Here is a 27,378-nt window from a genome sequence, read left to right on the forward strand (position 1 = left end):
GATACAGAGAGACATTACAGAAGATTAGTACATAGTGAATTATTTATAGAGAGAAAAGGAGATACTAGAAAGTAGTAGAATATTTTCAGTCCTGTGGTGGGATTTACTGAGACTATGTTACAGTGTTGGGGGGGCAGTTGGGACAGTTTTGGTGGAACAGTCTAGGTACTATGGGACTGGGAGTTGGGGTCTGATTCTACTACTAAAATGAGGTCCCTTCCACTATTTGAAGCTCTTTTTCCTTGTTCTAAGATGTGAGAAGGCTCCACAGAATTTACCAGAGAATGGATAAAATAATCTAGAAGTGTGTGGTTTTTAGTGAAGAAGCATACTTTCCAGCTTGTTTTTTATTTATTCCGGTTTTGTTATTGTTAACACAGTCCTCGCATTCCTAAGACACAGATCTCCTGCATGTACGTGTTTCTGTTTTGGGAAGGGAAAAGGGGAGATGAGATGTGCTTTTGTTCCTTGTTTTTGTTTTGTTTGCTGTTAGGTAGCTGAAAAATAAATGCTTGTTGATAGTTATAGCATAGTCCCTTGGGCATTTAAGGGTATTATTCTATATTAATACTGCCCTTCAACGCAGCGCTAGAATTCCCCATCTGCTCCCACTCTCCCACACAGACATGTGCCTTCTTTGTCTCTTCACATCCAAACAGGAATTAAAGATCCTGGAAGAGGAAAGGGAGTTCACTGTCTTCAAGAAGAGATTGCCACTCTACCACCACCACCACCACTTTTGTTAGTTTACTGTAACCCTAGAAAGCTAACAAAGTGCTGAATTTCCAATATAATGTCAAAAATGCTTCTTTAGTTTTATCTCTTCTACAATTGAAAAGCAGCTATTATTTAACATGTTTAGATCTTTTCACATTAAGATTATGAAGCCTAATTTGAGCCTGTTAATCTTTTTCTCAGTAATCCATAGGAAAGCACAGCTGCACTACTAAAAACATACTGTTTATCCATGATCGCTGGGTCTGGGCAGCCTGCAGCGTTCCAAAGATCAAAGTTTAAAACAGACGTGCCAGTCATTCATAATTCTTTGTATTTAAGCACACGATACCACAAAATCTATACTTGCCGCTGATAAATACTTCTGCTGAGCTTCAGCCTGTGTGCACGTGAGTATGCAGCCTTCCTGTACTGTAGCTTTAACAGAAAGGTACGTCCTGGCAATTTGATAACCGTGAAGTAAGGTAGGACAGACTGAGTTTAGTAGTGAGTTGTAATTGATCAGTCATCTGGTTACTTAGTCATTCCTTTTAAATTAAAGTAAATAATGTTAAGGATTTTCTTTTTTTAAAGAAATATTTTTGCAAGTGACAGTTTCACCCCTCCTTTTTTTTCATTGCCTATGTGGGAAAACTAGCACATTTGTTTAAGGATAAACTGGGAAGTCTGTGGTTTCCAGCATGCACATTTTGAATAATATTTATACAGACTATTATTTAATGGGCCATATAAATATTTATCATATGCTGTAGGCCTTTGATCATAAATGCTTGTTTGAAAAGCCATTCTGTCCCTGCTGTGATTTGCAAAGAAAGAGGCCATTGCTGTTTTAGTGCTTGGAGGGAATTTTGGCTTCTTGTCCTCTCTTAGCAGTTATTGTCGTGGACTAACATGGTCAAGCTGGACATGTCTTTTAAAAATTTTTTTTTTCCCCCCTCTCTCTTTCTGTTTGCACATTCAAATAATAAGTTGTAAATATGAGGTCCTAATTCTGCAATGGACAGGCAAAGCTGTATTGAAGTTTTGGAGGCCTTTTTCTTGGCTGCAAGAAGCCAGGCTTCCCGAGTTAGGTACTTCAAGAGTATAGAAGGTAGTGGTGTTATCACCACTGCTTTCCACCACTTGGGAACTCCATAAACATGCATCATCCGTGCATCAAATATTTTGGTGTCTTGTTAGGAATATTGCTTTTGAGGAATTGACCTGTCTGACTGGGCATTTAGGACTTTTTATATCAATGATTTTTCTAGTTTGCTGTTTCCCTCATGATTGTATTGACTGCAGAAGCTGTATGCTAACAATCCAGTAGATACAAAATCCAAATCAAAGTTTTATTTGCACAACAAAGTTTTATTTGCACAGCAAAGTTTTCTTTGCACGTGGCAATGAATGTTGGTGTCTGGATTCCAAAGCAAGAATTTTGTGCTGGGACCTTCTTCTACCTCTGAACTCCATTAAAGAGTTTCTTCATTTCTGATTTGGAGCTTCCTCTTGTACCAAAGGAACCTTCTGTAAACAAAAATGAATGACAACATTCCTTTTTGAATTCTTATTAAAGTACTTTGGCTAAATATTTTCCACCAACCTCACTGCTGAGTTCTTAGGTTCTCAAGAAATACCTTTAGGCAGAGTCCCTAATTGGTGACACTTATGACCTAGAGATGACAGTGCTTTTTGTGGATCCGGTTGACAAGTAGGTGGCATACCAAGTGATTGGTATTCCAGAAAAACCCTTGGCATCAAATTATGTTTTTGCAAGCAGATCGGATCCTGTTGCAGAGACACTATACTTTGAACAGCCTCAGTAACTTAGTGCTTGTTGTGCTTGAAAAAAGGATTAATATTTACTTTTAGCCTTTTTTCGTAAGATACTGAAATACTGCTTTGTAAATGAAGGTGAGCTTTACTCAGAGAAAGACCAGTTAAAATAGGTTTGTGGTTCTTGTTTTTGGACTTTGTCACTTAACTCTTTCTTAGGTCCACTGATTTACAGAAATAAAATAGTGGATATGCACAGACTGATACGTACTGCTTGAGCATATAAACAAACTCTGCTTCCTGCGCAGTCACTCACACATGCACATCCTGGTTGCTTAGTAAGGAAAAAAGGAAAGTAAACATTACATGGGCTGATTGGGTTCCAGGTTTCAAATGTTTGTGGGCAGAATCCAATGCAAAGCCATAATTTTAACTGCTGAGTAGGAGGTACTATGAGCTTAATTCTCTAACATCTGTTAAGCTTGTTCTCTTAAGTAGCAAAAACACATTAATGAGCTAAAATCAAGGCTGCCATACAAGCAAGAGAAATAAAAATTTAGAGTAATATTGTGTATGTGTGAGAAGGAGGCAGGATGTAAAATACTCCTTTTGCTATTTGTATTTTGTGAAAAGCAAGCAAGAAAGATTTGCCTATGTTTAAAAAAAAAAATAAAATCTGCTTTGCAGCTTGTGGTTTATTCTCATCTTTTTATGAGTCAGCAGCTGAAGGCAGTGCCGAAATAGGGAAAAACAGGGAAATTCGTGAGATAGTATCAGGAGCAGTCTTATGAATTTCTTTATGGTAAAATTTCTTGCAAGTAGCTAGCAGCATCTGCAGCACCTGCAGCCAGCCTTTTAAGCTTTGAGGAGATGGAGTGCAAAATTAAAAAGTGAACATCATCTGTTGAAAAGAATGTCTTAAAACTGCTTTTATAGCCAAAGGCTAAGAGGAAGATGCAGAGTGCTGTAAGTATCCCCAGCTGACAGATGCAGTATTAATCACTGATATCAGGAGAATTGTCCTCTCTGTGACAGAGGCATTAGCTTTTGTTGGTCTGACCAGGTCATAGAGCCAGGGCCAAGAAAATAAAGCGAGGTTTCTTGCCAATATTCCTAGGTGTTAGACTCATGGCAGACCATTATTTTTAGCTGATTGCTCATCGCTTGAACAGATGACCTTGCTTAATAAGATTAGTGTGTATTGCACCTGATCTACTGGGCAGAATCAGTATGCTGAAAGAGAGTAGCTAGTACTTCCATCAGTACCGCAATATGCTCTGTATCTTTGATTTTTTTCTGGTTTCTGATATGGGTAGAAGCTAATGGTCTGTACGATTTTCTCTAGTGACCCTCCCATGGTGCATGCAGAATGCAGTGTGATAACTGCTTTGGTTTGTACCGGGCTGCCTAGGAGCTTTAGTGATGGACAGAACTCCCTCATGCTAATGCCATCCAAGCAAAGAACAAAAAAATGGTCCGTGGCCCCCAGTAGTGGTAGTCTAATCATGAAATGACAGATTCAGGTAGTACAAAATGATCGTATGGGACAGGTGATGGTAACAGATCTCCACAGGCTAACCACATTTCTATGAACCAGTCAAAGGGTAGGATGAGGGGAGGCTGGGTGATTTTCTTTAGCCAAGGTGTTGGCTTATTCTGTTTTAAGTGCAAATGAAACTTTGTCCTAATTCAGCTGTTACACTGATAAGGGACTGATATTTTTTTTTTTCTGCCTTTTTTTCACCTGCTACCTCTAACCCTCAGTGATTATAGATTTTTAATAGCCATCAACAGCACTGATTATAAGCCAACCACAGATGTGAACAGCCACTTAATTGTGCCAACACTATGTTCAGACTGACACCCAAGGATAGATCTTGACCTGTACTCAAGATGTTTCAGGGAGGAAAAAAAAAAGGCTTAGTTTTCTGTCTTGTAGAAATAAAACAGGTAAAAAACATTGTTTCCAAAGTTGAATACAGTTATGTGGCTATATGATCAGCTATTATTGTCTGAAGGTAGAAAGCGGACTGTCACCATTTTCTGTTCCACTGCTTTTTCTGTCGCGCTTTTGGTATACTTTGCCACTAAACTCTAGGGTTTTTTTTAAAAAAAAAAAAGAGGATTAATTTGAAGTGTGAATAATTGTTCTCTACTAAGCAGTATTTTCCAAATCTTTCCCTCTTTGCCTATGCCCCTCCCTCTAACCAACCCATTTTCCATATACAGAAGTAATCCAGGTCACTTCTTTGGGAGAGATGGGCTGTTTTTAAGTAAAGCCATTTTGGTGCTCTGTAAATACTATGTATTCATCAAATTATAATTGATCCATTCATTTTCTGGAAATCAGAAACTATGTGTCAGCTGAGTTTTGTGTGTTTCAGAGGCTTAACAGATTCATACAACCACTAAACTTGGTACTTGTCTGACGTTTCAAATACTTTGTATCAGCTCTTACTTGGCATTGTCCCAGCTTGATTAAAATGTAAATATTAACTATTAATTAAGAACAAAGTGTAAGAAATTGAGTATAGTACATTTGTCACTGTATTAAATGTCAAATAGTTAAACATAATATAGTGAAATAAGCAACTCATTGTGAATAATTAAATGAATTAACTTAACCTCACTTTGTTCTTGTAGGTTGTCAGAGAGTAGGCAGAGATTTCCTGAGATGTTCTCATAAGTCAACACATATTCAGCAAATTATCTTCTGAATCTTTAAAATTGTGTGGATTGATGGTGGATAGTTCTTAAAAACCTAACTGGTTTGTTTTTCGGGTGTTTTGGTTTTTTGTTTTCTTTGGAGGGCTCAAAATTGGGTAATATGTACCAGATTGTCACTTAGCTATTTTAATTATCAGCATCACACCACTTTTTTTTTTGGAGATTCTGCAGAAATTCAGCCTCACTCACTGTCTCATTCAGCAGTAATATGCCACTCGGTAGCTGGTTGGCTCTATGGGAGGCAGCAGCTCTTGGCTCCTTGTTCCTCTTCAGGTCAGGGTTCAGTGGAGCCAGGCACACCACCCCTTTCACTATTTCAGGAGTATAATTTGTTTGCATTGAGGCAATGACATATCTGTGGTGGTTCTCGCTGTCTTGTCCAGAGGCGAGTCCAACTTACCAGACATCAGCAGCTTCCCCATCTGCCAGAATTCAGGAAAACCCAGGAGTCTCTGGGTTGAAACTTCCCTTCTGTGTAAAGCACCGGCTCCTGATTGCTGCTGAGTTTGGAACTGTACCCCTTCCTTCCCTTCCTATCGCCTTCCCTCTTTTTCCCTTTATGTAGACATGATACTGTATGACCACAGCTCATTTCCTTGATTGTATGAGTGCATGAACTTTATCATAGCATGCATATTCTTACATGCAAATTTATAGTTTGGTTTTCAGGAGCTTCTGTGTCATGCAACTTGCATACAAACATTTGAAGAAAAATGGTACAACTAGTGCAAGACTTGAAAACTCAAATTAATTAAAAAATGCCAAGTGAAGACTTGCTGCAAACAACAGTTATCAAGCAAAGTGCCTGTACAGCATCTCTCCTGTCCTGGTCAGCACAGTTTTACATCATCAGTCATTTTATCTGTTTTTAACCCCTTTTTTTGTTTTTCCCCAACAGGTTTTATTAAAAATGGACAGTAAGAAGCAGACTCCAGTAAAATACTATGTTGGAATTGATGTTGGGTCAGCAAGTGTTCGCGCAGCTTTGGTAGATGGGTTTGGGACAGTAGTGGCACATGCAGATCAGCCAATCCAAATTTGGGAGCCCCAACCAGACCACTACGAGCAATCCTCTGCAGACATATGGGCTGCTTGTTGCTCAGTCACAAAGGTATGCGAAGAAAAAGAAAACGAAGGAGATAACGTGTTGCAGGTAGCTCTTCAAGTTTTGAAAGTTTAAGGTCTTCCAGTCACTGGCCTTTAACATTCAGTTCTGTGCATGCTGTATTACTGTGTAACTTGTAACCATCCTTGTGTATTAAAGGCACCTTGAGGATATGGCTGACGTAGCTTCACGAGGTCTGTTATATAGGTGAGGAGCTGAAGGCCAGAGTGAAGGAAGCTTGTGCTACAACTGAAAGTAGAATGAAAGGCCTTCTTTTGTGCTGTTGGCTCAGGGGGAGGACTTACCCACTGCCTTCAGGATTCACATCTGTGGGTTTTGATTCACTGGTGTATATTCTAGCCATGAGACAGTTCTTTGAGGAGTCAAGGTTGCTCAGAACCTGGTAATGCATATATTTAAAGATGTGCATTGTGCTGCACTGGAGTCACAAAGGAGCATTTATTGTAGTGAAATTGTAATCTGTTTTGTGGATGGTGCCTAACATAATGTCTGTTGCCTGTCATCCTCATTATAAGAGGATCCAGTATTATAAGACCAAAATAAGTTACATACATACATTTGTGGATAGTATCAAGCATAAAACCAGACTGAAATAAAACTTACTATAAGGGAAAATTTGTACCCTCTGATCCAAGGATCTGCCTGGACATGCTGGTGGTAAAAGTAAATTAGTGACCTTGCTTGGCAGTGCACGTGCAGGCCATTTCATCTTTCTTAATAAAGCCCTAGCCTGCCATACTCTTAAGGTTGGCTTTTTAAATATTCATGATATGCTTGGTAATTTGCAGATGACAGTTCACCCATTCTCTTGTTATTGATCAGCCTTTTCAAACATTAATGAGCTTGGCTCTGCAGAAATGCCCTGAGATGAAGGAGATGAGGTGAGGGGGAATGAAGGAAAAGAAGGGAGTGACAGGAGTGATAAGGAGGAACAGCTTGATGTTAAAGTGGAGCAAGTCTTTTATTCTGCTTATTTCATTTTTCTCTTTGTGAATTGCTTTGTTCTTGCTCTGGACCTCTTTAAATACAATCTCTTATATGTAAGCAATAAAATATAGTCTCTGAAACTATAGCTTTACAGACCCAGTAAGAGACTGGCACTGTAGCAAGTCTAGTGAAAATCTTTCGTTATAGTACTAATTAAAATAATGATATTTTTATTGTTACTGAGAAGTGGCAATTTATTATTGCATTACATTTTAGGTGTCTTGCAACCTCACTTGGCACTTAATCCATGTGGGTGTTGTGTTTTGTTTTTTTTTTTTTTTCCAGTGCTGCTGGAAGCCATGAAGTTCTGACCTTTTGGGGTGGTGATTTTTTTTTGGAAAATCTTCCAAAAAATATGCTATACAAACTCTTTGTAGCAGAGCTTTTGAAAAGGTGTGCATTGCAGAGGTATTATCACTGCTACAGGTTTTGACCAACTTTATTTCTGGGACTCTTCACTATTGCAAGACAAAAAGCTCTGGCATAATATTACCAAAGCAATTCTAGATAGTTGCTTCCACAGGTGGGAACTGTGTGAAGTAACTGATGGAAACACTTGGCCCTAATTCTGTGTCCATGTTTCACATGCAGCTCAACTGCAGACTTTTTTAGAAAAGAGAAAATTAGCATTGCTAGTTTTCTGCTACCTTTATTTTCTGATATTTTTGTGGTTCCTGCTTTTATCCAGTACTGTTGTTAATAAGATTAAAAAGCTATTAATGAACTTTTCATGGACCTTTGAATTCAGTTTTGAAAGCCAAAGAATTTTTGGTAATTTGGTGTATTTTTGATTAGAGGTGTTAAAGAATACTGAATCTCAAAAATTTCAGAGTTTGAGCTTGCATTTCTAACTTGTAACTCATTTTCTGTACTCACTAGTTCACCTGGTACCTGCATATATGTTGATAATATTTGTATTCACCTGTGTTTTGTATATTCGCAGAAAGTTGTCTGTGGAGTAGATGCTAGCCAGATTCGAGGGGTTGGTTTTGATGCTACATGTTCCCTTGTTGTTGTGGATAAACAGTTCCAACCTCTGGCAGTCAACTGTGAAGGTAGGACTTCAGCACAAAAATTGGTTTTACTATGCATGTTTTGCCACTGATGTGAGCGAATTTACAATTTCATCCAAATGCCAAGTTATGGGGCTGACTCTTGGAGATGTAGGTGATAGAAAACCTTTTTTACAAGACTATTTTTTTTCTGGTTTTACTGTTTTAATTCTACTGCAAAATTAAATTTGCATTGAGAATTAATTGCTGTTTGCCTAAATGTTTGGCATCCTAAGATCAAATTCATTCATCTTGGCTCAGAGAGACTACTTCTTAGAGAAATCTATGCTTATTTTTCTTTTCTGCATGTTTTGTCCTCCTTCAGACTTTACTAATCATGGCTTTCATAATGTGTATAAATGCCCATCCACACTGGCTAAAGGAATGCTAAAAATGTTAGTGTTAGTATAGTCTAACTGCTCAATGTGTTGTGGAGCTGCAGGCAAGAGGTTCAACTTCTGTATTGTATTATACTGGTGTTCTGTCTTTGTCTAGGACAGTGCTAAACTTCAGAAACAGTCTGACCTTTTTCTAAAAATTTAAATTTTTTTTATTAGCTTTTGAGTAGATGATTCAGAAGACGCAAGAAAAGTCTGTGATGCACTTTTTTTCAGTGAATCCCATTTAAGATGATGTGTGTGCTAAATCAGTAGTTACAGAGCCGTAATCACAATTCTGTGTATGTTCCCTTTCTGTTCTCAGATGTATTTGTCATCTCTTCCTATCCTTCTCAAAAAAACAGCTTTGCCCCCAAAATGTCCTTTGCTAATTTAGATGAGATTATTTATTTTTCAGTTTGAGAGTCTCATACGATCTGTTCAGTGCCTAATTATGTCTGGGGCTGTTTTGGTCTATTGAGTCAAATTCAGTTCTCGTTTTTTATTCTCTGATATCCCCAAGAACTTTGAGTTTACACAGTGGTGGTGTTAAGTAAAAAGACAAGAATGCATTGAATACTGTCACACTGGTATGGGCATGCAACGGTGTGGTTTCAGGCAGTCTGATGGTTTTAAGTTGTATTTCAATCCATGTTAGAAATATTGGTGTGCCTCATACTTCTGCCTTGTCTTGGAGTATGTTTTCAAGATTATGCATGAGTGGCTGTGTCATGAAGTTGAGTGGGCAGTGTGCTTAGCAAGAGAGGAATCTGAAGTGTCATCTGGATTACTGTTCCACCTGTCTAGCAGGTCCTCTGTAGGTTAATTTTGATAAAAAGTGTTCTTTGCTTCTTGTTCTCATGTGTTATGCAGACTTGCCAAATGCTTCTTCCTTCCACATCCAAAATAAAAGCATTTCAGCAAATTACTCCCCTGAAACTATTTCTGAAAGGAATTAAGGTAGTTCTTCTCATAACAATAGAAAAGGAAAGAGAATCCCTGTAACTAGCTAGCTAGCTGACTACCTGAATTAATTTCAGCTTATAACGTAATTGCTCAGGTTTTGTCACATTTTTAGTTCTTAGTCACCAAAATGCTTCTTTATATTTTTAACTAGATATGTGTACTTTGTCAAGAAGTTTGGGTTCTTTGAATGAAATACAGTCTATGAGAGCATGGCGTTTCAAAGTTCTTGGATGCTCACAAGCCTGATTGGTTTCAGTCAGTGTTCTCAGTGCTCAGCATGTCTTAAAGTTGGCTCAGAGGGCTAGAATTTTATCTTTAGATATCTACTGTGTATTATTAACACAAATAGAATTTGAGCTTTCTGTGTAGAAGTGGAAGTGTGAGGCAGCTTAGAGTCTAGTAACTTACAGTACTGAGGTGGGGTTAAACCAGACCTAAAATAATCTTCTTTTTTTTCTTTTTTCCCTGAAGGACAAAACTATAGGAATGTTATTATGTGGATGGACCATCGTGCAGTCAGTCAAGTTGAGCGCATCAATGCAACGCAACACAGGGTTTTGAGCTATGTAGGGGGAGTGATGTCTGTGGAAATGCAGCCACCTAAATTGCTGTGGCTAAAGGAAGTGAGTACATCTAAGACTGTGGTGCATTTTTACTAATGATTAATGCCCTGTGTTTGTTGATTTCTGAGAAGGAAATATCTAAACCAAAACTCTTCAGCCTTAGTGTTGAACGCAAAGGTCTGCAAAGTAAGGCCAGCCTTAAATTGTGATGAAAATGTTTGAGGTTCTTTTTTTGCTCTCAATTATTTAGAAATATCTTTGATTTTATTGAGATTTAGGGTTTCCTGATTGAAAGATTTCATATGCCTTTCTTATCTAATTTTAAGGCTAGATATACATACAAATTATGGTAGTGAATGAGTCCTCGAAGTATCCTAGGATTTAGTAATGGAGGCGTATTTCCTGCTCCCAACTACTGTAGCTGGGTGTGCTTAGAGGGGTGTAGGTACTACTTCTGGGATGGATTTATAGCAATTTGGAAACAGCACCATCTTGACACTGTGTATCCTGGCCAGAGGTACTGCCTTTGAGGCATTGCATCCAACAGTGAGGGGATGTGTGATGTCTTTGGCTGCTAGTAGAGAAACTCTTCAGTTAGAGCTTCAATTTAGTTCTGTCCCATCTGTAGGAAGTAGACATCTGTAGAGGGAAGGTGCTCTGTTCATAATGTGGAAGCCTGCCTCTGTCTCTTGTGTTTAAATTTTGTGTGTAACAGAATGACATATGGCCTTTTAATAATAGCTGTCAGATAAAAGGAGAAATGCTTGCCACTTGAATTTTTTGTAACCTCCTCCAATCTGGCTTTTACATTTGGTCTCAATGATGCTTGCTGTCATTTTAACACAGCCCAAATGTAAATTACTTGCTGCCAGTTTCAAGCAGCTAAAGTCTCCTGTCTCTACAAACATGAAGTAACAAGGTGCAGATTGGGGAAAGTCAAAGGAATTAACTGGTAGAAGCAGGTACTGACAGATTAATGACAATAGAGTGTGATTAATGACAATAGAGGGTAATTAATGTTGTTTGTATATGCTATACTGAAAAATGAATATCCACCTACTAGTTCTTTCCTTCTTGAGCTATGAGTATCATATGTCAGTCATCAATAATAAAAAGTAAGCTGTAAAAACCTTAAATGAATCCATTGTGTTTAAAACATTTTTATATTGCAAGGTCTGGAATATCAGTACCTGACTGATCAGGAAAGGCCAGATTATGGGGGGGGGGTGTCTCCAAATGGGGTCACCCAGAGATGTAAGTCTATGCTGTGGCCTCAAAGTCTTCTGATGTAATTGGTGTAGTATAAAGGGAGAGCAAGTATTGCAGGGCTTGTTCCCTCCATGACCAAATGGATAGGAAATAGAGTTCACCTTACCCTACATGCCAGCCAGTAGCGGAGATTGCTTGGCAGAAGGGCATTACAGGACAGGGCTTGCTCATATGTCCCCTTTGAGCTCCTGACGTACCAGCTAAAGATTATTATCCTTAAGAGAGGGTTTTTTTACCTCAGTATCTGCTTGCTGAGCTGCTCACATGACAGTTCCTGCATCCTGAGTGGACTAGCAAAGACATATTGTTAAACTGCTTAAGCTTACCCTGCTTAACTCGGGCGCCTTAAGCAACATCTTACAGTAGCACCTCAGCTAGCTCATGAGAAGGAACAGTAACATTTATTATGGAGTCAGTTGTAATCAGTTGAGGTATGGCCATGTAGTGTTAAACTTTCTAGCTTCGGAGAGGTATGTGATGAAGTCTTTGCTTACTGTTCTATACTTACTGCAAAGTAGGAGGGTGAAAGGAATTGTATGAGAGTGAAGGTTTATTTTCAGTGCCCATCACAGTAATGTGCCTATGTATTACATAACTTTTAGGGCTAGCAGCAAAGGTTCATGTTAGCCTCCGACAGCTAAAATTCAGCCTCACGTAATGCAAGTGTTCTCACTTTTTGCCAAGGAAGGCAAATTTTACAGTAACTTTAAATGTCAGGCTCTTCAAATGAGAGCTATAACACCAGTTTGCACATACATTGTTACTCAGTGGAGTGTCTTCAAGTGGTCTACAAATAATAAATTACTTAAGTCTCCTCAGATTCTTTGTTATTAATATTTTATAGATGGATAAATGATGACCCAGGTATTAAAGGCATGGTCAGGAAAACTATTTAAAAAATGGTACTTAATGTTTCCTTCATCTTTTTTGAGTTGTATCATCTTTCTTTTCTGTTTTTAGTCTATTTCCCTCCTGCTAATACTGCACAGTTCCCAGAGGTGTGGTAGAGTGATAGTTTGATCTAGTTCATACACCACAAGGAAAAAAATATTCTATTCTGATTGCAGGATTATTTCTTAAGCTAGTGATAATGCACAAGCTGGCAAAAAGGAAGTTTGGTTTTCACATCCCTTGGGAGAGTCACAAGATTAGCAGGCAGAAAGAAAGATTTTATTTTTATTTTATCCTTTGTAACTGAGAATATCTGAAGGCTTTGCGAAGTTGGAACTGGAATTCCCATTGTGCTTCTATTTAATTGTGACAACTGGTATTCAGAAAATAACTGCACTGTACCTGGTTTGCACAGGTTACACGTTGAGGCAGTTGGCTAGATGGGAACTTCATGGGCATAAAATTAGGCTGTTTTAAAAACGTGGCCCTCGGTGTTGCTGAGAAGGCCAAAATGGGATCGTTATGAGCACTGAATGTTAGGGCTGAGCTGTCTTGGCAGAATTGCGTGGGGAAGTTTTACATAGTGTCTGCCCACACTGTGTGCCTGGCTGTGATCATGGCCTTTGGTCTGTCCAGCTTTCCTGACTACTAAATGTCACCAAATATGCTACCAGCAAGATTTCTTTAAAGTATCATAGATCTGAGTAGTTTGTCTTACTTAATTCCTCACCTCTGCTTATGTTTTCTATATCATGTGAAATAACCTTTCCTACCGAGCTACTGCTTGCTCCAGTGAGCCGTGCAGTCTGGGGAGCTGCTTTAAAATAAGATCCCTCTCGAAGCATCCCAAAAGTCTGTTGCTCTATTGTAAAACACTTCCCCAGAATTTTCTGCCAACCTCTGCAAATATGTACAGTTGGTTCAGGTTTTTTCTAAGAACACTCCAGTATTTCTAGAACTATTTCCAGCCATATGACTGCAAGCGGTGCAGCCTGCTGCTTGATGTATAACCATATTGGGTCGGGCCAGAAATCCGTTTGACTCATTATTTGTCTGATTAGTAGTGAGTTTTTTGCTCTATGAATTTAGCTAATCTTTTCTGAACCCACATGCACTTTTTGCACCTGCTGTGTCCTGTGGTAATCAGTTCCACCGTTTAACTCTACTTTGTGTGAACAGGTTGGGGTTTTTGCTGAAACAAGCTCCTAAAATCTCATTTAACTTTTAGTTCTTGAAGTGTATGAGACAGTGAACTATATCATTCCCCAGTAAACATCTCCATGCCATGAACCATAGGGATGTTTTTTTTCTTTCCTTCCTTATTCATTTCTTAATATTCCTCCCTAGTGTTGTCATATATCTGACAGTATCCCAGGAACTTAAGGCAAACAGTGGATTGGGCTTGTTCTCCTATGACTGGCCATGATCAAAACTAGCTAAACCAAGGTGTATCCAGAAGCTACTTTGCGCCTTAGTCCCTTTGGTAGGCATCACATTTCTGGAAAGTTTTTGATCAGAAAGCTTGACATGGCTGCAACACATAAAACACATGGATGTTTATAAGCAAAACAAAACAAAAAAGACAGCCATACACTTCGTACAGTCATGCTCCAGGTCAGCAGGTACACCCTAATATATGAAGATTCACTGTTGACTGTTGCCTTAAGTCCCTGGAACTTTTGAACTCCCCAGGAATTTAATGTTTCTGCTATTAAATGTTTTTTGCTGTTTTCCCCCGTATGTCTTTGCCTGGGATTGGTGCTGTGCACATTCCATATCGGCTTGTATTGATCTAGGTTTTGCAGAGAGGGTGCAGTGGGGAAAATAACTGCTTTATATCTGAAGTTATGATAAAATAACCTGGTACTAGTAATTAAGAACAATTTATAAATCCATTGAAGTAACCAGCAGAGTTAACTTTTGTGTCACTGGGAAAATGTTTGATACTTTTCTTTTAATTAAACCTCATGTATTTTTAACAATAAACAGCATATAGTTGGAAGAACCTTAAAATTAGTCCTAATTATGAATGTTCCTTTCAGTGGATCCTCAGTTCTTTGGAACTCTTAACATTGTTTTCTTGAGCTTCAAAGTTTATTTAGGCTGGCATAAATATAAATGTTTCTTTTTTGAGTTTATTGCCTGACTGATAAATATTCAAGATTTCCCTTGACTTTTCCATGTTCTATATTCCGTGGATTCAGTCATATGAAACTGCAGTCTTGCTAATACAAGGTAAGTTGCACGAATGTGACTGTAAACTAATTAGTTTGTTAAGAGTCGTTTAGGAGACTAGTGATTTAGGAGACTAACTAGATGCACTTTTGGAAGTAAGTTATTTAAGGTATTGATACTAAATGACCCTTTGGACTGTTGTTATACCTGTAGGTTAATTGTGTGTACATTGTCATCAAAGCCTCCCTCTCCCTTTCCACGATGCTAACCTGAGTATGGAAAGCCACATAAGGAGATCCTGTCTTCTCAGTTTTTGCCATGGACTCTCCAAACTGTGGTATCTGAAAACTTCACCTCTGTGATGAAGGGTCTGGCATAGGTCAATTCAGCAGTATTGCTAAGTTTTGAGTGATTAGGCTGTCTCTCAAAGAAAGGAATCGAATTTCTATTACTTGAAGAATTTTCATCTAAGCAATTAAAAGTATTACTAAACAATATGACTTCGCAAATTTACCCTGAATTGGTTGGAAGTAATGAAGAGGGAGGAGGAGGAGGAGAGAACTAAGGTGACCTAGCTGTGCTTTTCCCTTTCCATCATCTTGTTACTAGAATTGAAGTTGAAGATGACCTCACTCACTGTGAGGAATCAGCTGACATCATTTTACGAGAAGTAGATACTGGTCCTTATCTCTTGTGGCTTTCTTGTTACACTTGTTTTTATTTGCAGAGGGATGTTGCAGTTTTTCTTCAAAGTCAGAAGTTACTCTCATCTGCTTCTTTTTGACTTCCTTTTCCATATGATGGTCAGAGGGCTGGAGCACCTCTCCTATGAAGACGGGCTGAGAGAGTTGGGCTTGTTCAGCCTGGAGAAGAGAAGGCTCTGGGGAGACCTTAGAGCAGCCTTCCAGTACCTAAAGGGAGGCCTACAACAAAGCCAGAGAGAGACGTTTTTACATGGGCGTGTAGTGATAGGATAAGGGCTAATGGCTTTGAACTGAAAGAGGGTAGATTTAGATCAAATGTAAGGAAGAAGTTCTTCACTGTGAGGGTGGTGAGGCACTGGAGCAGGTTGTCTAGAGAAGTTGTGGATGCCCCTTCCCTGGAAGTGTTCAAGGCCAGGTGGGATGGGGCTTTGAGCAACCTGATCTAGTGGAAGGTGTCCCTGCCCATGGCAGGGGGGTTGGAACTAGATGATCTTTAAGGTCCCTTCCAACCCAAACCATTCTATGATAATGCTTTCTCTTTAACATTTCATCTCCTTACGTTCCCACTATACACAGAATAGAGATTTAACTAGAGACTAGAGGCTTCAGGGTGTATTCTGTTCTTCCAACTCTTCATCTCTATTTCATTTTGGTTTTGAATTAAGAAACTAAACTACGAAGGCCATAATAGGCCTTTTGAGATCTTTTGTTTGAATTGTATTGGCTTACATTCAGTTTAGTTTGATTGCTGCTGAATCATTTTACCCTCTGGTGCCTAGTGATTAGTCTACATGAAATTAATTGGGTGGCCTTGATGTTTGTGATTGCAGATAGGTGTTCATATGACAAAACCATCACTGCAAGTGGAGTTTGCATCTTGGGACAGCTGTTTGCAGTAAACTATCAACCAGATTCAGCTACTGTATAGCCTATGGGGCAGTCTTGTTAAAGTGTGCACATCTGTGGTCCACTTATGAGGAGCATTGTATTTCTCTGCCTGTGTGGACCATGTGTGGTGATAAAGAGAGTCCAGTGTCAAATCTTTAATGTAAAACAAATTGAATATATGGGTTTTTTAAAAAGCTAATGTCTGTGAATACATTAGTCGCATATGACTTTTGAATGGTCAGCTGAATTAAGAATGTCAACTGTAGATGAAGTTGAACTAAAGGATCATGATCCTTTCACAAATATTTAGAAACTAGCTGAAAGATAATTCTGACAGTCTTCCTGAAGTCAATAAGCTAAGTTTGAATGTAAACTTCACTGGAAAGTAAAGTAGTCCCTGGTTACTGGGTCTTTCAAAATAACCAATTAAATTCACTCGTCTTGCTGTTATTTCCTTAGAATTCTTCATTGTTTAGAATTATCTTGCAAAACATTATCACAATAGTTCTTTACTTTGGTAGTTGCAGGTACATTTTTTGCAGCTTTGCTAAGCAGGTTGTGCTGTTTTGTTGACTTTGGCTAAAGAAATTGGATATTCACTGCCTGAATGAGTATGTAGATAGTTCTGGTGGGTAGATGCGTGCATGTGAACTGAAAATGTAGGTACATACTCCTTCACTTGGAAATGGTTTTGCTGCAAATGTTTATCAGTACGTGACTGTACAGATCTCACAGCAGTGAGACCATAGCTTAAACAGAGCAATGTAACAACTGCAGTGAAGGTTTGTCCAGCTCTAGAATTGGCCTGTTAGTGTTTTTTTTTCCCAGAGGTAGCAGAAGAAAAAATCTTGTTTACTAATTTCTGGCTGGAAATTTTATTGTAGCTTATGCCAAAACAAAAGGATGCTTGTTATGTTTTCCTCATACTAATGACATTACAAATCAGCTATTTCTAAAAAATACTAATCCCGTTAAATCAGAGATGGCTGTAGCTTATTCTAAATGGGTGGGGGATGTTGGACTGGGAGTAAGTATTTGCTTGATAACTGTCTCCAAATGAAATGCAGTCTTCCTATACTGTGCTTTCATAACTCTGTTCTTAATATGGTGTATAAGAGCAAAGAAGAGCCTCCCTTCAGCAAAAAAATGACTTCACAGAGTGACTGGCTAGCATATCATTCCTCTGCAATTAATAACTAAAATCAATAGGTTTTGAGTAATTTTCTTTCTTTTTTTTTTTTTTTTTCTAGTGCAGTGGTCAGTGATCTTTCTCTATGTTACATTTCACATCTTCAGTTACAGCTCCTGTTTTATGCATCGTTGTTCTTCTTTCTGTACACCTGTATACACTTGAAGCTACCAATGGGATAATTTGCAGAAACTATTAAAACATCTTTTTCCCTGGCTGTGGAGGGAAGAATAGTGGATGTACTGGCATTAGCTTGGCAGCAGCTTTTGTTGATGCATGTCTTCTCTGTTGCTTGCTGCCTTTGGAGCTGGCTTTTTGTTTTGTTGAATGTGACTGAATATTTTTCCATTAAAATAAATAATAAATTCCATATTAAGTGAGAATGAGTCCAAGCTACTGAGTTTGGAACTGAACTCTTGATTAGAATTGTTTATAAATGCTTTAACAGCTCTGTGTTACCAAAATCCATACATAATGGTTGGACTCGATGATCTTGAAGGTCTTTTCCAACCGAAATGATTCTATGATTCTATAGTGCAGACATGTATGCCTAAGTTGTACTTCGGACTATTGAGTTTGGCTTTTAGTTGCAGCTGCTAATCAAGCAGAAGTACCATTTAAAAAAAAAGATCAACAGCTGGGAGGTTTGAAGCACCTACACCTCTAAGTACATCCTCCTTAGTCTGTCTTCCAGCCGTATCTCTCCACTCCATTGCAGTGTGATGAGGCTTACGACATGCATGCAGATTGTCCTTCTTGCCCTGTTACAGCTTCTGCCAGCTCAGCCTTTAATGTGCCTGGTCTGTTCCTCTGTAGCCCTTTCTGACCTGGACTCTGATGCTTGCCTGACTTGTGGTGCTATGCTCAGGGTGCCTCAGGGATTTGAAAATACCTGCATGTGCCTAAGACAATGTCTTGGTGGTAGAGAGTGTGTTGCAGCAAGGCAGTTTTCTCCACCTTCAGCAGTAGCCTCACTCTAAGAGGTTACTTTCCAAGCCCTCCTCCACCCCGCCCCAGTTCCAGCCTCAAGATGAGTCTGATAATTCAGTTAGTTAATTTTTTCCGAATTAAGAGTTGCAAAATTGATCAGTTTGCTGCCTTGGCTCTGGCAAGGACAGAATTTCTGCTCAGAGCCTATCTTGGGTATCTCAGAATAGCTCTGTCGCATGGCTTGGCATCTGATCTGAAGTGTGGGAGATCCAAGTTCTAAGTCCTTGCTTTGTCTGAATTGGAGTAGGGCATGGGACACGAGTTTCTTATATCCCCATGAGTGTGCATTAAGTCTTCAGTTCTTCTCTTTCTTCCTTTCACACAAGGTATATTTGTTTTCTGTAATTTAGAAAGAGAGACTGATACACTACATAGCCTACTATTACAGATTGCCTGGGAGATTGAGATTCAAATTTGGGGTTGAATTGGGAAAAGCAGACAGTTCTTCAGAGAATGAGTTTATTTTCTGATCTTCAGATGACTTAGATTTTGACCTGATGTGGAACTTGAATGCTCATGCCAGCTTTATTTTTTACACTAAACGGTAAAACATTTTTCTGCTTCCATCTGTCCCTCCTGGTTTTAATCTAGATTTCTAACATACCAGTTTGGGATGGTTTTTGAATTTGTGGTTTTTGGCTGATAAGTAGCCATGAAATTCAGACTGATGTGCTTAGACCCTGTGCTAAATCAGACGTCTTGCTTCTAGCCCATTTTTAGTTAATCCTGTGGGCAACAGGCATCTGATATGAAGGCTGTCCATAATGGCATTTAAGATAATTTGATTCATATTTAATCTGTATTAGCAATAACAAAAGTCAGGACATCTTTGGTGTTTATATACACGTTTTACTTCTGGTGGAAAAAAATGCATTTTCACAAACATTAGATGTCTGAAGATCACTTCATTTTACAAGAGAATTATATACTCGGTAAGAGTAGAAATCAAAGGTTTTCTGTACAGAAACAGACTATGTCAGCAAACCAGTAAAATATGAATGTGAAAGCTCTTTCAGCTTTCCCAAGGAGAATGTGCCTCTAGGTGTCTCCAAAAAATTGTATTGGATGCTGGAGCTCATGTGAAATTCTGCCTGTATGTGTATTTTCAGTCCAACTAAGAAGTGAACAAATACATTTGACGCAATACAAAATGGTGCAGTATGGCTCCATGATAATCTTTTGACTTGTCAAGGAATAAATGGGCAATGAAGGCCTTTCATGTGCTCTATATCAGTTCCTTGATCCCTCACTCTCCTAGACCCTTCTTGGCTAGGAAGATTAAAAGACATTGTAATTCATAATTCTTAAACGCTTTGCCCCCAAGTATTTGGGATTATCTGTTAGGATCTCAAAAAATTATTTTTTGGGGGTATAGTTGTTAACAGCCCCCCCCGCCCCCCCAAACAATCAGAGAGATGAAGAAAGGGGACTCCATAAGTACCCCTGCAAAATAGAAATATTGAATTAGTTTCTTTACAAGTGAGTTCGGAGGGTGAGTCGCAGGATATGAATACAGCATTGGGAACGTTCCCGGATCTTTTCCACAGTCCTTTTAATGTGGTCACAGATTCCTGACTGTGAGTGAAAATAAATTCGAATTAACTTCAGTGAGTGTCGAAAACATGGAGACTTTTAAATTTGTTTGGAAAAAGCATCAGGGCATGCTATGATTTTTTTTGTCTGTGCTAATTAGTGATGACAAAGCATCAAGATGGCAAAGAATGAATCATTTGGATGTTCATGAAACAACATATTTTGGTGTCACTAACATGTGGCTTTTGGGAATTCTTGAAGTAATAGAATAAGGATCCAAGGAGTATCTTTGATGAAACAGATTTGTTTGAAGAGGACAGTTATTCCTAATCCAATTTCTTTTCAATTAACACTAATAGCCAAACTACTGCTGCTTCTTGAAGACTGTCAGGTATGTTAACAATACATAATGGCTTTTATTATCAAAATAGTCAGGCTGAATAACCTTTGTACTAAAATATGGAGCACCTCTACATTCATGTATAAAGTTAAATTTGATGTGAGCAGCAGCCACATACGTCTAGGAGGTAAGTTAAACCTGAGTGGTCAGGAACAGACATTCAAAGGTTGTGCATTTTATGTTAAAAAGTTGTAATTGGAGCATTTCTTTTTTGAACTGAATAGAAACCCAGTAAGTTTTAGAAGCCTTTGAAAAACTAAACACAAACAAGACAAATTCTTTGCATGATCCAAAACTAAACAAAATTTAGCTTTTTTTGTACTTACCCAGTTGCACCTTAGTTTCTGGAATTCAGAGATTCCCTTTCAGTAACTTTCTGGACTTGTAAGATTTTGGTTTGATATCACATAGTGTCTGAATTAAGTTATAGAGCTAAATAGTATTTCTTAAAATGGAATTATCTTTTACTTTAATTCAGCATGTACATTCTTGATACTGCATGTAATTAATTTTTGCTCCAGAAAACTGATGGCAGCTTTTAAAATGGAGATAATTTAAATTGTCATGTTATTGACAATTTACTGAATAATTTGGAAAAAAAAAAAAGCTTTGAAAAGAAAAGCATAATAACAAAGCTACTAGAACCTTTGCTAAAATAATTTGGCCTTCTGCTCAACTGTGTACCACAGGTTCTCACAGGGGGTTTTTTTGGAGGAGTGGGGAGGACTTGGAGTTGCTGTTGACAAAGCTTATGCTATTGAGAGTCTCTTAGTGTTTTACTTCTCTAAAAAATCCTGTGTTTCTGGAACCTTGTACAAGAGTCTTGGCCTGAACTTATGGAGAGTAGATGAAAAAGGTGGGACTTGAAAGCTAAAAGACAAGAAGGCAAAGAGAGGCCAGTGACAGGTGGCGTTTCTCAGGGGTCGGTATTGGGACCGATGCTGTTTAACATCTTTGTTGGTGACATGGACAGTGGGATTGAGTGCACCCTCAGCAAGTTTGCCAATGACACCAAGCTGTGTGGTGCGGTCGACAGGCTGGAGGGAAGGGATGCCATCCAGAGGGACCTTGACAGGCTTGAGAGGTGGGCCCGTGCGAACCTCGTGAAGTTCAACAAGGCCAAGTGCAAGGTCCTGCACATGGGTCGTGTCAATCCCAAGCGCAAATACAAGCTGGGCGATGAGTGGATTGAGAACAGCCCTGAGGAGAAGGACTTGGGGGTGTTGGTTGACGAGAAGCTCAACGTGACCCAGCAGTGTGCATCTTTTCGAACGGAAGCTTTAGGCATTCATACTGCTTTGTGTGTTGTTATGCCTTTCAAGGAAATTTTGCAGAGGGGTAGAGTTTGCAAAGATAAACTTCTGTTAATTGTTCATGTGAATTCATGTGCATGCTGTGATGGCAACTGTAGCATTGTAGTGTGGATTTAAAGCTGATTGCTACTGGTTAATCCAGGCAGTTGAGAGCTCCCAAATGTCCCAGCTGTGGAAAAAAGCTTCACTGAAAGCTTACAGGTTCTTACATGCTTCGATCATATTTCAGTCATTTCGAAACAGATTCAAAAGCTTTGTGCTTGTGCTCACAGAGCTGTTTGTTTTCTTCCTGTACTTATAATTCAAAAATACTAAATTTAAAATGGTTAGTTTTTAGAAAGTAGGGCATACATTTTTTTAAGAAAGTTGTCTATTGACTTTGAGACTGCTCTGACATTGAGCAGCTGACGGGGAACTCAGAGAGGCCACGTTACTGATCTGAAACATGTGCCTCCATGAACTCTTCATAGGAAACTCTTTTCTTATGATCAGGCTGTGGTGGGGGAAAGGCTCAGTTCTTCAGGCAGCAAATCACTGTAAAGTGAGTAGAGCAGACTGGATGATCAGAATATTGGGTTTGGAAAAATTGTCATTTTTACATAAATGTCAGCGTTTTTTAATTGCATTAAAATAAGGACATGATCATGCCTGGCCTCTAATACCTGCATTTCTAAAAATTTTTTTGTTAGAATTTGCAAGAATCGTGTTGGGAGAAGGCAGGCTACTTCTTTGATCTTCCGGATTTCTTATCTTGGAAAGCCACAGGTGTCACTGCAAGGTATGTTAATTATAACAGTATGATTTGGTCTTTGTCTGTTTTCTTATGTATATTTCTGCCTTAATTCATTGTGACTGGACATGCTGTTATGTAAATCTGTCTGTATTTCAGCCTGCTCCAAAACATCTTGAACCTATCTCCTGCTTCCATTGTGCATTCCTGAACACAGTTGTTCCTGTGGGCAGTGTAATTCACAGATACAGTATGTTGTTACAAGTGTCAGTTAATTGGTCTTGTACTCCATTTTGGAACATAAATGCGATTGCTCTAGTTACTGTGAAATATGCTTCTAATAATTCTTTGAAATCTGTTTTTGTTGACAAATTTATTGACCTTTTTGAGGACTGGAAGAAAACACTTCTTTGCCATGTGGGAGGGATCTGGTAAAATCTTGTTTAGTGGTCACTTCACTGTAAAACAAGGCAGCTGTATTGCTCCCCAAAAGCATCCTAGAATACTTGCTAAGCAGTTTAACAAAACCCTTTGAGAGAACCCCTTTAAAATCTTGATTAAAGTGACCAGTACAAGTGAAGCACATTTGCAGATAAACAAGTCCTTGTGAAAAGTGAGGTACAGTATTATTTCTTTAAATAAAGTCTTATGGACCAGTTACCTCCCCAGCTCAGTGCAGTTCACAGTTATTTCCATTGGAGTTTGTGGAGCTGAATCTGTGAAAAAAATAGTCTAAAATAAAAACTGGTGACAGGATAGTTTTAGTCTCTCTGGAAATGGAAGATACCTTCGCATCAGACACGGTTCTTTTTATTTGAGTGTTCTCTTTCTCCCTAGTTAGTCTCCATGATTGACAGCTATTGTTAAATATCTTGCATTATAGAGCAGGAAAGTGCTATGTTTGACTTGGGGGGGGGGGGGGGGGGGAGCAAAGAGGTTAGTTGTGCAAGGAATTGCTAGATGATAATTGAAAGATTGTATCTCAAATCTTCCTTCCTTTGGACTTTCAGTCAGATTCTGCTGTGTGCCCTATAACTATGAGTTATATAACAGAAGAACAACCCTCACCCCAAAGATCTTGCAATCTAAGCAGTCCTGTCACCTGACCCAACTCTAACTTCAGGGGGATAAACCCCGGGCTCCCAGATGATATGCCATGCAGGGTCTTCATCTTGTGAAAGTACTCAAGACTTTGATTTAGAATTAGCACCCTTTGGTCAGTGGACAGGATGGAGAATGGTGACTGCCTTTTTTCCCATAAACAGTGTAAGAGTGCGACAGATCAAGCGCTCCTCAAATTTAGGCACAGTCACGTGTGAAAGAAGTAACCACCTGTCCTGAAGAGAACCTTTTTCAGGTAGTTGGGTGATATGATGACCCAGAAAATAGGTATGACTAAATGTCACTTTTAGTGGGTTACAGATGGGTTACATGGCTAGGAACCCTGGTTGGAACTGAATTTCAAACATAGTTTTAGATCGGCTTTGTGGCCAGATGATGATTAATAGATGGGATAAAACGTGTGAGCAAATAATGAAATGTTCACCTTGTGCTAATGGCTGAAGAAGCTAAAATAGAATATGGTCCATGTGAACTTCGAGTCAAATATTAGTTGGAATTTATTTTTAAAGGAAGGGAAGTAGTTTCAGAGAGAATGGTGATATATTTGAAAGAGAATTCTTACCTTCCTTGAGCAGAGGGATCTCCAGCATTTATGAACAGAGTTCCTGGTCTTCCCAGAGCCCTCACTGATTCATAGCATGTTCTGCTTATCTTGTTTTTAATAGTGGCAACCATACTGTATAAAAGAAATCCCTCTCTCTGCCCTTCCCTCCCTCCATCTCTCTTAACCTCCAACCTAGTGTAGCTTGTGAGAGCAGATGGAAAAGAACAACGATGCCTTCCTGCAGACTTAAAAATGTGTTACTGTGATTAATTCTTTAGCTGTTGGGAAATGAATGATTGTATTGAAGCTGCAGAAGTAATGGATCGCTGGTAACAACTGATGCTGCAGTAGTGGGGAATCTAGATTCCTTTTACTTGTTCCTGAAAATTCCCATCTGCTGTGGTTTTCACAAAACTCTAGCAAGAGTTACGCCATGCCTGGTACTTGCTATTCCAATGTAGTATTTGTCCATCTGCTTGCTGCATGAACCTGTTGGTGGTTATAGTTTCTGTGAGGTCTTTGGGGAAGGGCAGGTGTTTTCTTGGGTGTGGTGTTAGTACCCAGCACTGTAGGACCCTAATTCTTCCTGGGAACTTCTGTTGCAATAAATATTATTAACAACAGTGAAAGAGCAAACAGATCTTATGAACTAATGATTGTATTCTCTAGTGCTCATCTAACCTGTACAGGAGTACAGTCTGAATTCCTGAGATTAAAATTTTCAGCCTCCTCTCCCACCTTTGCATGCAACCAAAATGTATGGCAGGAGATTTAAAGGGAAGTTAGGAGGGGGTGTATAGGAGCTTAGAGTATGATAACAGAGTTTCTGTCTACTGTCCCTCATGGATGCCTTAATTTAGGGGGCAGTGTTATTTGTGGGGGTGGGGAAAGGGAGAAAAGGATGGGGTAAGAGTAATGCTGTGGACTTAGTGTTGTGGTGCTGTCAGCCGGTGTCAGGCTGTCAGGCCTCGCAGTGGACTTTGGGACTGTCTAAACTCAGTGAAACTCAGGTTTTGCTTTGGAAGTAGGTCTGAAAAGAGAGGGTATGGTGGTAATGACATCTCCTTGGTTCCGCCTGGCTTTGGCTTTGTGTTCTTAGCTGTAACTTTCTGGAGGTGAGGCAGAGAATCTCTCTTGAAAAAAAAAAAAAAAGGCAAGCTGCAGAAGATTATACTCAAAAATAGAGCTGCCTGAATTTTTACTGGCAAGTTAATTTCCTTAGAAATGACATTTTGATTATTCAAAAACTTTTTGATTATATTGATTAATGTTGTAAAGGAGAAAGGAATGTTGGGAAAAGACTTTCTGGACAAAATCTTCCCCCACCCTTTGGTTGAGAGTCTTCTATTTTAGATAAAATAGTCCCTTGTACATCCTCCTTTGCTGCCTTCATGTGCTCCCCAAAATTAAGCCCATTGTTTTGGCTCTAGTGGAATGTCTTAGAGGGTTACAAAGGAGGAAGAAAAAGACAGGAAAATAAGGACAAGAAATGTTTTGTTGGAATCAAACCTAACTTTTTTTCCTTCCTCTGCTTTCCCCCGTGCACACCTGTTTCTTGGGAATTTCCTTGAAGTTTGGTGAAGCAAAGTAATTTGTCCTGCATATGCTCATAATACTAGGGAAGTGTGAATTTATCAAGTATAAGATTCTTAACACCTTTTCTCCCTTTGAGCACAAAGGAGCCTATTCACAGGGCAAGACACAGTGTTAGTCATTGTGAATCATACATAACTTGGCCCTGATAAAAGAAAGATTTATTTTTTTAAATTTATTTTGGTGATGGGGATTTTACCAAAATAAATGCAATTCCAAGGGCACTTTTGTAGGAGAGACTTCTGCATGCATTGAAACTATTAATCTTGCTTCTCTAATTTTTTAAGGGGCTCTTTAAAACATTTTGTATGTATTTAACATTTAAAAACTACGTATAGTCATTTTGGCTTCGGTGAGACTCCTCAGTGCACAAAGTTAAGTAGTGTGGGAGATCAGGATTTGAAGTATTTGAAAAGCAGTTCTTGATGTGTATTTCCGAGTACGAAATCGTTTGTCTTTCACCTTTAATTCTGGTGGCTTGAACTGCCTTGTTGCCATGTTTTTTCCAGTGGATGTATAATAAACAGTAAATGCTTCTTACCTGAAAGGTGGAGACTCAAACATATTGTGAGATTTTTACCTACTGTCTTTGAAATTGCTAGATATCTCACCGAGCAGCAGCCACCCATCAATTGCAAAGGATAAGTTCCAAATCATTGATTCCCATTGTTCTTGGAAGATTGTTGCCTGTAATGTTCCCTATTAAAAATAGTTATTTTTTATTATTTCTACTTTGGGTTGATGAAAGGCCATTGAATTGTTCTGAATGATCTGGATGGCTGACTGTTCTGCATTAAAAAATGTTACTGACAGCTCTTTAGTTAAAAAATTTAAAACTTTGGAATTTCCCTGCTCCTGCCCCCCAGGGTTGCAACAATGAGCATTGGTTTTGCCACTTGAACACTCAGTTATCTTATTTCAGAAATGTTGTTGTGGAGAGGAAGAGAGAGCTGGTTTTTTCACAGATGTGTTAGCAATGCTTCTCAGAGGCTCAGCACTTTTACTCATGGTGAGTGTGACTCACTGCTCTCTTCCACCCACCATCTATAACCTCTGATAACTTTTCCTTTATATGGTATTTTGGATAAAGCTATCTTAATAAAATCTAAATGCCTATCTGGTTTAGTTACAGGTTACTATATTATGGATAGAGAAATCTTATCAAAGATGCACATCTGCAATTTTTTGTATTTCTGAAGTCTCGTGAAGTATTACATTGCAGATAAGAATATGGCTGAGCTGTTAAATTGGGTAGAATTCACACACAAAATTCTCAAAGGTTGTGTGTGTTTATATCTGTTTCAGGGCCACTTTCGGTCATAAGCAACTCACTGGGAAATTAGCTAGTCTTTACTGGATTTATGTGGTTTAAGATGAGCTGTAACCAAAGAGAGATTAACCTGTGAATGAGGATTTGGAAACACAGGGAAGAATGTCAGGCTGACGTTATTGAGGCAGAGTGTGTCCAACATCATGCTATAAGCCACCTCCCAAAACTACCAAAAAAGGTTGGAAAAAACTGAATATTTGTGCAGAATAATTTATTTATATTATTACACTTTAGATATTTTAATAGTTGGGGAAAGTAATGTGTTATCTAGTAGAGACTTTATCTCACATATGAATGTTGACCCAAATAATTTTGCTGTGGAAATACTTGTCCAGTCAGCCTTCAACTGCTAGCCATCATGACAGGGAAAAAATGGTGTAACAGAGTTGTTTCATATACTTTTTTGGGGGGATGTT

General features: G+C 38.8%; 1 protein-coding gene across 6 annotated transcripts in view; it reads left to right on the top strand.

Moving 5' to 3' along the window:
• FGGY (FGGY carbohydrate kinase domain containing) overlaps window positions 1-27,378 on the top strand; it is a 301,158-nt gene that overhangs the window by 159,489 nt on the left and 114,291 nt on the right. For all 6 annotated transcript variants that reach the window (XR_008237131.1, XR_008237130.1, XM_052801137.1 and 3 more), the window contains 4 exons: window positions 6,119-6,331; window positions 8,277-8,388; window positions 10,200-10,351; window positions 22,333-22,421. Coding sequence is in view for 4 of the 6 variants with exons in the window: in XM_052801137.1 (XP_052657097.1) it covers window positions 6,119-6,331; window positions 8,277-8,388; window positions 10,200-10,351; window positions 22,333-22,421 (566 nt within the window). In the remaining 2 variants the exon portion in view is untranslated. The remainder of the gene's footprint in view (window positions 1-6,118; window positions 6,332-8,276; window positions 8,389-10,199; window positions 10,352-22,332; window positions 22,422-27,378) is intronic.

Source organism: Harpia harpyja, chromosome 11, assembly GCF_026419915.1.
Source record: "Harpia harpyja isolate bHarHar1 chromosome 11, bHarHar1 primary haplotype, whole genome shotgun sequence".
Taxonomy (NCBI): Eukaryota; Metazoa; Chordata; class Aves; order Accipitriformes; family Accipitridae; genus Harpia; species Harpia harpyja.